The sequence below is a fragment of the Vigna unguiculata genome, chromosome 6 (genome assembly GCF_004118075.2).
Source record: "Vigna unguiculata cultivar IT97K-499-35 chromosome 6, ASM411807v1, whole genome shotgun sequence".
NCBI classification, from domain to species: Eukaryota; Viridiplantae; Streptophyta; class Magnoliopsida; order Fabales; family Fabaceae; genus Vigna; species Vigna unguiculata.
This window is the reverse complement of record NC_040284.1, coordinates 8,143,456-8,151,185: the sequence shown is the minus strand read 5'-3', so window position 1 is coordinate 8,151,185 and position 7,730 is coordinate 8,143,456. Positions and strand designations below refer to the sequence as shown.

General features: G+C 36.2%; 1 protein-coding gene across 2 annotated transcripts; it reads left to right on the top strand.

Annotated features, from left to right (window-relative positions):
• The first annotated feature begins 331 nt into the window (after nt 1–331).
• On the top strand, nt 332–6,903 carry LOC114188683 (protein SMG7). Of its 2 annotated transcripts, none has more exons than XM_028077275.1 (8): nt 332–647; nt 1,499–1,614; nt 2,311–2,916; nt 3,027–3,149; nt 3,660–3,889; nt 3,978–5,893; nt 5,977–6,100; nt 6,306–6,903. In XM_028077275.1, the coding sequence occupies exons 2-6, from the start codon at nt 1,543–1,545 to the stop codon at nt 5,869–5,871; spliced, it is 2,925 nt and encodes a 974-aa protein (XP_027933076.1). In that variant the 5' UTR covers nt 332–647; nt 1,499–1,542; the 3' UTR covers nt 5,872–5,893; nt 5,977–6,100; nt 6,306–6,903. The 2 variants fall into 2 exon arrangements, with proteins under 2 accessions (XP_027933076.1, XP_027933077.1); XM_028077276.1 differs by having other exon boundaries at nt 5,967–6,100.
• Nucleotides 6,904–7,730: the final 827 nt, after the last annotated feature.

The following is a 7,730-nucleotide window of genomic DNA, read 5'->3' as shown; positions in this document are numbered from 1 at the left end:
TAGAAGTTTTACTTCTCATTTAAAAATATAATAAATCTTAAAAGGAAGTTTTGTTGTAAAATACTAACATACCTAAGAGAATATGGGAAATTATGAAAACGATATTGATATAGCAGTTGAAATATAAACACAAAATAAAGAGTAAAAATTATTTTTTTATAAAATATTAATTAGATAAAAAAGTATAAACTTATTTCGCATTTAATCTTAAACATCGCAATATTAACAGATTTTATTTACTTATTATTTAATAGATAGAAGATTCACAACATATAAACATACATGAAAATAAAAAATTCTTTAAATACATCAATACACCCAAACAACTAAGAAAAGAAAGAGTAGATGGAAGAGAGGTCAACAATTGAAAGTAGCGGAATGGGAAAGGGGTTCATTTAAACGCCGTCGTTGGCATCGCCGCCCGCAAGACAAAAAAAAAAAAAAAAATCACCACAACCTTAAGAGATAGAGGGAGAGAAAGAAAGAGAGAAACAAACACGTTGAATTGAATTTTCTCATCTCAATCTCTTTTTGGACCCCCAACAAACTCTCTCTCTATTTCTTCCTCAAACCAAACCCTAACGAAGACCTTCTTCATTCCTCTCTCGATTTCAACCCCGTGCTCCTGATTGATCCTTCCTACACGGGTAGGTTTTATCATCTCTTCTTATTTTTGTTGATTGATGTATTTATTTTGTTTAATTGATTATTTTTTTTGTCCTGGAAGCTTCGATTGTTGTTTCACTTATCTTCTGCTATGAAATCATGGATTTGATTGATTGTAGTACGATGTCTCCCTGATGGATTTGCAGATCTGGTATTGCCTTGGATTTTTACTTTTTTTTTTCTCCCGATTTTATTAAATTAACCCCCGAAACAAAACGGAGTTTTTGTCATTCGAATTTGCAAGAACCTTGTGATTGGAGGTTGTGAAATTGAGTTACATGAATTGCTTTTGGGGTCTGAATGATGCTGAGGCTTTTTCGAATATGGTTTTGTTGTTGTTATGGTTATTCCTTTTTTATCCTTTTGAATTTTTTGCTATTTTTATCGGGTTTTTACAGATTTGTATGATTGCTTGCGATTTATGATGGGTGTTGCTTATTTGTGTGGGTTCAGTTTTTGATACCCTAAGTTTTTGTTTTACTTGTTTTTATCAGATATAATATTTGTTCTGAAGTCTAAGTCTTTTTGTTTTTTTTGGGATTTTATTTTGAGTTTGACTTTGGGAGGCTTCAGTTTGAAGCATGTTTCTATTATATCTATTATAACTTTATGCTGTATCTCGTTTAATATGGTCTGTGGTTTGTTCAATTCAAACTTCATTTTTAAAGTTCTATTGGTGTGTAATTCAGTTTTCAGTTTTTGTGTAAAAGTGTATGAATATAATGATATTAATTTGAATGGAAGCGACAGTAGTTTGTGATCAGTTCACTTGTTAACTATTCTATGAATCATTGAAGTGAGCAATTTATAATTGTAGAATTTATTTTTGCAGGATTGATGTGATTTCAATCTGTTTAGTCAAGAAATAATTGATGGATGATGTTAATAGAAATGGATAAAATGTCTGCTCCTTCATCAAGGGAGCGTGCACAACGCCTCTATGAAAAGGTATTACCTTCTTTTCCCTTTGTTTTTGGCAATTCTCTTTGAGTAAAAATTGATGAACAAATACAATGATTGAAATTGCTTCAATAGTTTATTGCTGTGATTTTTGTATAATCTGGTTAACTTTATCGATTAGCACTTGGTATTGTGGTTTATTTTCAATTTTGAAGCTTCAATGTTTGCAAAATTGTTGAATGTTAATCCTTGTCTCGTATATTTTGTAATGATTTTAAGATTTAGAGTTTATGAAGTTGGCTTACTTACTGACTTGGTAAATATCTTTTTCAAGATAAGATTGGCCATGGAAAAAGGCCATTGTAAAATAAAATGGCATTAAGTAAGAAATGTCTACATTTTGGAACCAACCATTGAATTGAACTGCAACTCTGGGAATTTGTTTTTCGATGTCAAGCTCCTCACTGTTAGACTTAAATAAATAAATATTTTAATTAAGAATTCTTATGTTCTTTGGCTGACTTTATGAACATGAAAATGAGTGACTATGAAAGAAATAACACAATTTTTAACTTGCTGTTGTTTTCCATGGTTTTCTTGTTTTTAACATCGATTTACTTGAGATCTTTTTGGTGAGATAGATAGCAGAGGTCTACTATTACTTGTTACCTAGAACCTTGAGTTTTGGTTAAATGAATACTAGAGGTGTGTTTTGTAATATTACGATTATTATTTGTTACACAGAACCTTGAATTGGAGAATAAGCGTCGGAGGTCAGCTCAGGCGCGGGTTCCATCAGATCCCAATGCTTGGCAACAGATGCGGGAGAATTATGAAGCAATAATTCTCGAGGATCATGCTTTCTCTGAGCAGCACAATATTGAATATGCACTCTGGCAGTTGCATTATAAGCGGATTGAGGAGTTTAGAGCATACTTCAGTGCTGCTTCTCTTTCTTCTACAAATGCAAACTCATCTCAGGGAGTGAAAGGCCCTGCACGACCGGACAGGATAACTAAAATAAGGCTACAATTTAAGACTTTCCTTTCAGAAGCAACTGGATTTTACCATGACCTTATTACAAAGATCAGGGCTAAGTATGGTCTTCCTCTTGGTTACTTTGAGGATTCAGAGAATCGGATTGTCATGGAGAAAGATGGAAAGAAATCTACTGAGATGAAGAAAGGTTTAGTAGCTTGTCATCGTTGTCTGATATACTTGGGTGATCTTGCTCGTTATAAAGGAATGTATGGTGAAGGTGATTCAAAAAATCGGGAGTACACAGCAGCTTCTAGTTACTACTTGCAAGCTGCATCTCTTTGGCCTTCTAGTGGGAACCCCCATCACCAGGTGTTTGGCAGTCATGCATCCATTGTGATTTTTAATTGTTGCTTTGTAGTTTTTTTTTTACTTATGTTTACTGTTTTTATATTCCATTTTAACGAGTCTGTGTTTTCCAGCTTGCTTTGTTGGCTTCATATTCTGGGGATATGCTGGTGACCATATATCGGTATTTTCGTAGTCTGGCTGTAGATAGTCCCTTCACAACTGCAAGAGAAAACTTGATAGTTGCATTTGACAAGGTAATGTGGCCATGCTTCCGTGTGTTTGCTCTTGTCATTGTTTAAGGACTTTGTGTTTTATTCTTTGTTTTGGCTTGCTGCTATTCAGCCTTTCATCTTCTTGATATCACATCCTATCATGATTATTGCTTGCAGACTAAAGTATTATTATGAGGATGAGAGTCGCACATTCTTACTCTTAGTGTTCAACGCTGTAAATTAAGTGCATTAAAGAATCATATTATATATTAAGAGTGGTTACATGTTGGTGGAGTCATGTTATAAGTACTCATCTTATGGGAAGTTCGTGCATGTATTTTAAGCAGATAATTGTATGAATTTGGTGTTATAAAATTCTTTAAAGAAACATGCTGCGGCCTGGACCACTTTGGGTTTAAATAACAAGTCCTTGAACGTGATTCTGTTTATTGTTATATATGTGAATGGATGTGCTGATTTTTATTGTCTGTGATCCTTTTGGTGCATTACATGACAGTTATTCTAACTAGCTGTTGTTATAATTCATGATAGAATCGTCAAAGTTACTCTCAGCTTTCTGGTGATGCTAAAGCTCATGCAGTTAAGGAATCTTCTGGGCGGGTAACAGGTAAAGGAAGAGGAAAAGGGGAAGCAAAACTTGCAACAAGGGGTGCTGGTGTTGATGCCAGTCCTAAAATAGGCGCATCCAGTATACAGGAAACTTATATATACTTCTGCACTCGCTTTGTCCGTCTAAATGGGATCTTGTTTACACGCACTAGGTGTATTTTCTTAACCTTTTCTTTCTTGTGTATTTTCACTGTTGATTCATATGTTTCTCTGACCTGTACTTCTTGTTTCTCAATATAGCCTTGAGACTTTTGCTGAAGTTCTTGCTGCTGTAGTCACTGACCTTCGTGAGCTTCTGTCTTCTGGGCAAGATGAAGAGCTCAATTTTGGGACAGATGCTCCCGAAAATGCACTTGGCATTGTCAGAATTGTCTGCATTCTAGTATTTACAGTTTATAATGTGAACAAGGAATCTGAAGGTCAAACTTATGCAGAAATTGTACAGCGTGCTGTTCTGCTTCAGAATGCATTTGCTGCTGCTTTTGAATTGATGGGTTACATAATAGAGAGATGCACACAGCTGCGTGATCCTTCTTCTAGTTATCTTTTACCAGGCATTTTGGTTTTTGTTGAGTGGTTAGCTTGTTATCCAGATCTTGCTGCTGGCAATGATGTGGACGAAAATCAGGCAAATTTGAGATCAGAGTTTTGGAATCGATGTGTATCCTTCTTGAATAAGCTGCTTTCCGTTGGGCCTATGTCTATTGATGATGAAGAGGAGACTTGCTTTAATAACATGAGCAGGTATGAGGAAGGGGAAACTGAAAACCGACATGCTTTGTGGGAGGACTTTGAGCTAAGGGGATTTGTTCCACTTCTTCCTGCACATACCATCTTGGATTTTTCAAGGAAGCATTCTATTGGAAGTGATGGTGACAAGGAAAGAAAAGCTCGAGTCAAAAGGATTTTATCTGCAGGGAAGGCTTTAGCTAATGTTGTTAAGGTTGATAAAAAAATGATATATTTTGATTCAAAGGCAAAGAAATTTGTAATTGGTGTTGAGCCTCAAACTGCAGATGATTTTGTTCTACCCACCTACTCAGAGATGCGGAATGCAACAGAGTTAGTGCAAGAGAAACCTGCTGTCAAATCAGAGATGGAAATTGTTCAGTCAAACCAGCACCAGCAAATGGAAGGAGATGAGGATGATGAGGTTATTGTTTTTAAGCCTATAGTGTCTGAGACACGAGCTGATGTGGTTGCTTCATCATGGGCACCCAATGTGGGATTGGAACCTGCTCTAAAAGCATCTGGAGGGGATTTAAAGTTTCATGTTAATTCTACTCCTAACCCTCTAATGAATCTTGGTCATCAAACTTTATCTGTTCCTGGTAGTGGTATGGTGCCTCAACACATGCAACCAGTTCAGCTGCAGACATCTAGGTGGTTAGAGGAGGAAATTTCTCTCGCTAACAATTTTAAAGGTCTTGGGTTATTTGAGAATGGGCATGCTATGAAACCTGGTGTACAAGAAGCTATTGGCTTCTCCAACCATGTTTCACTTCCTATTCCTAACCAACAATCTATAGGTGCTGCTGATACCAGTGGCGTGTTTTATGGTATCTCAAAAGCCTTGGATGTAGTACCATCAAAAGTTGATGCTATTGCATCTTCTGGAGTTCTTACTGATAACTTAGCTGTGAAAGCGTCAGCTTTGCCAGTTGGTTCTAGAAAAGCCCCAGTCAGTCGACCAACTAGGCACCTTGGACCTCCTCCCGGTTTCAGTCACGTTCCTCCTAAACAAGGCCTTGAATCCCCTGTTTCAGATTCGATTAGTGGGAATCCAATGATGGATGATTACAGTTGGTTGGACGGATATCATTTTCGTTCATCAACCAAAGGATTAGGATCCAATGGTCCTCTCAACTACTCTCAGTCAAATTCTCTGCTAGTCAATAATAATGGCTTCAGTCCTAATGTCAGCTTTCCTTTTCCTGGCAAACAAGTTCATTCTCTGCCTCTTCATGCAGAGAAACAAAATGGTTGGCAAGATTATCAAAACTATGATCTTTTAAAATCACATCATGATCAGCAGCTGCAGCCACAGCAGCTCACAGCAGGAAATCAGCAGTTTTCTCCTCTGCCTGAGCAATTTCAAGGACAGTCAATCTGGACAGGTCGTTACTTTGTGTGATGTCAGTATCAGAGTATAGATGGTATGCATCTGTTTGCTTATTGTTTGTTTTGTCATGTTCATTTCTTTGTTGCTAATGTATTTATGTATTTGAGGTTCTTGAAGGCATATTGCGAATGTGCTGCATCCTTTTGCTACTCAATCAAACTCCAACTTTGCTGCTTCGTCATTGAATGTTGTTGGAGTTTCTTTGGCCTTGGCTTGTTGCAGGCACTTGCTACTACAAAAGGTGAGTGCCAAATTCTTCAATTTGTTGATATTTACAACTTCATACAACTTTAGAGGAGGACAAATATTGCAAATCGCACCATCCTACTCTTTCACTCAAATTTGGTCTTATTATTTGTTTCCAAGAATGCTACGGAGGTCTCAAGGGAACCTATACTGCTCGCCCTTGTATTGAATTGTTTAACATTTTTGACTAATCATTACAGATTATGATGAGCTCTTCGGTCCCGGACGAAGGAAGATAAACATGCATCTTTACCGTTCAAAGTTCGTTCAGAGTAAATGCCTTGTCTGGTTGGTTGGGTTGGATAGGTGGTGATAAATAAAAGACTACTCAGTTGTCTTGGAGCTTATATCTTCTGGGATTGGTGGTGTTGCAATGGTTTGTTCACTTTTATAGTGGAAACGTCATATAATGTTGCACCTGTAAAAAATCGTTGTTACCGACATTTGGTTGCAAGTGGTCCATAGTGCTAGCCCTTTTTTCTGCCGCAGTGCTTCAGATTTTATATAGTTGGGAAGGTTGGTAGATAAGAAGTGGGTGTCAAAGTTGGATAATGGTATATTGACATTATGGGGCTCACTTGTTGAGCGCATGTGTTTAGTTGTCGCGTCTTCGTTAAGGTTCTTATTATGTGTTGAGTATGACGAGTGGTATAATGGTTCACTTTCTCTTTTTTCTAAGTCGAATGTTGATTCGAACTTCAAAATAAATTGGTGGATTGTTGAATGCATATCCATCTTGGTCTGTATGAATACTATGGTATATCTATGTATCCTTAATCGGATTTTCCAGTTCTTTTATTTTTACTTGTTCCGTAGTTTGGAGTTCAGTGTTTCTCATGTTCTTGATGTGTTGAAAGGGGGCGTATTGTTTGGATGGAAGTTCAAGATATACTACTTTAAGCGAGTGTTGCCTGTGTTTGTTGGTTTGTCAAAATCAAGTAATTACTTATTTTATGTGAGCCTTTACGCAATGTTCGTTTAACTGCTTCCAAGGAAACAAAGGGCGAAATAGACGAGAAACAAATGCGACTGTTTTATTTTATGTTATGCTGAGGATGTTTTCGGTGAATTTGATATAAATTCCTTTTTATAATTTATTATTTCATAACAAGTCTCCTATCCTACTATTATGAATTTGCTTATTTGTAGCAAAAGCTTACTATGCTTGTTTTACAATAAAATATAAAGTTACAAAGATTTTTGTTATGATTGTGTGTGTAGAGATGATAGCGGTGGAGTTTGATTATACTTTATTATTTAAGTAAAATGTTACTTTCATCGGATTCATCATTGTTAGATATGATATTTGTCTTCCATTTCCGGTTTTTTATCCTTTTCTTCGTTAAATAGTAATTATTCTCATACATGCTAATGTAAATTAATTTTTTTTTTTAAATAAATATAACTATTGTGGACCCACTTAAACTCTGTTCTAAAGTTTAAGGGCTTATCTTAATCTATTGGATCTAAGGCTGGTCCATAGGGTGTCTAAAAATTCCTAAACCAGTTCTAACCCTCTCATTCTATCACTTTTCAGAAAAATAGCTCTTCCACTCTCTTGTAGAACTGTAGCATCAAGCTCTATTAGGGTTTAGTCTATTATTGGTCACGTTAGCTCAAAACTC

Excerpts from the sequence above, each read along its gene's own strand:
- LOC114188683 (XM_028077275.1), top strand. The coding sequence starts at position 1,543 with ATGATGTTAATAGAAATGGATAAAATGTCTGCTCCTTCATCAAGGGAG. Across the intron at positions 1,615-2,310 it reads CACAACGCCTCTATGAAAAG|AACCTTGAATTGGAGAATAA; the intron begins GTATTACCTTCT and ends TTTGTTACACAG. Across the intron at positions 3,150-3,659 it reads TGATAGTTGCATTTGACAAG|AATCGTCAAAGTTACTCTCA; the intron begins GTAATGTGGCCA and ends AATTCATGATAG.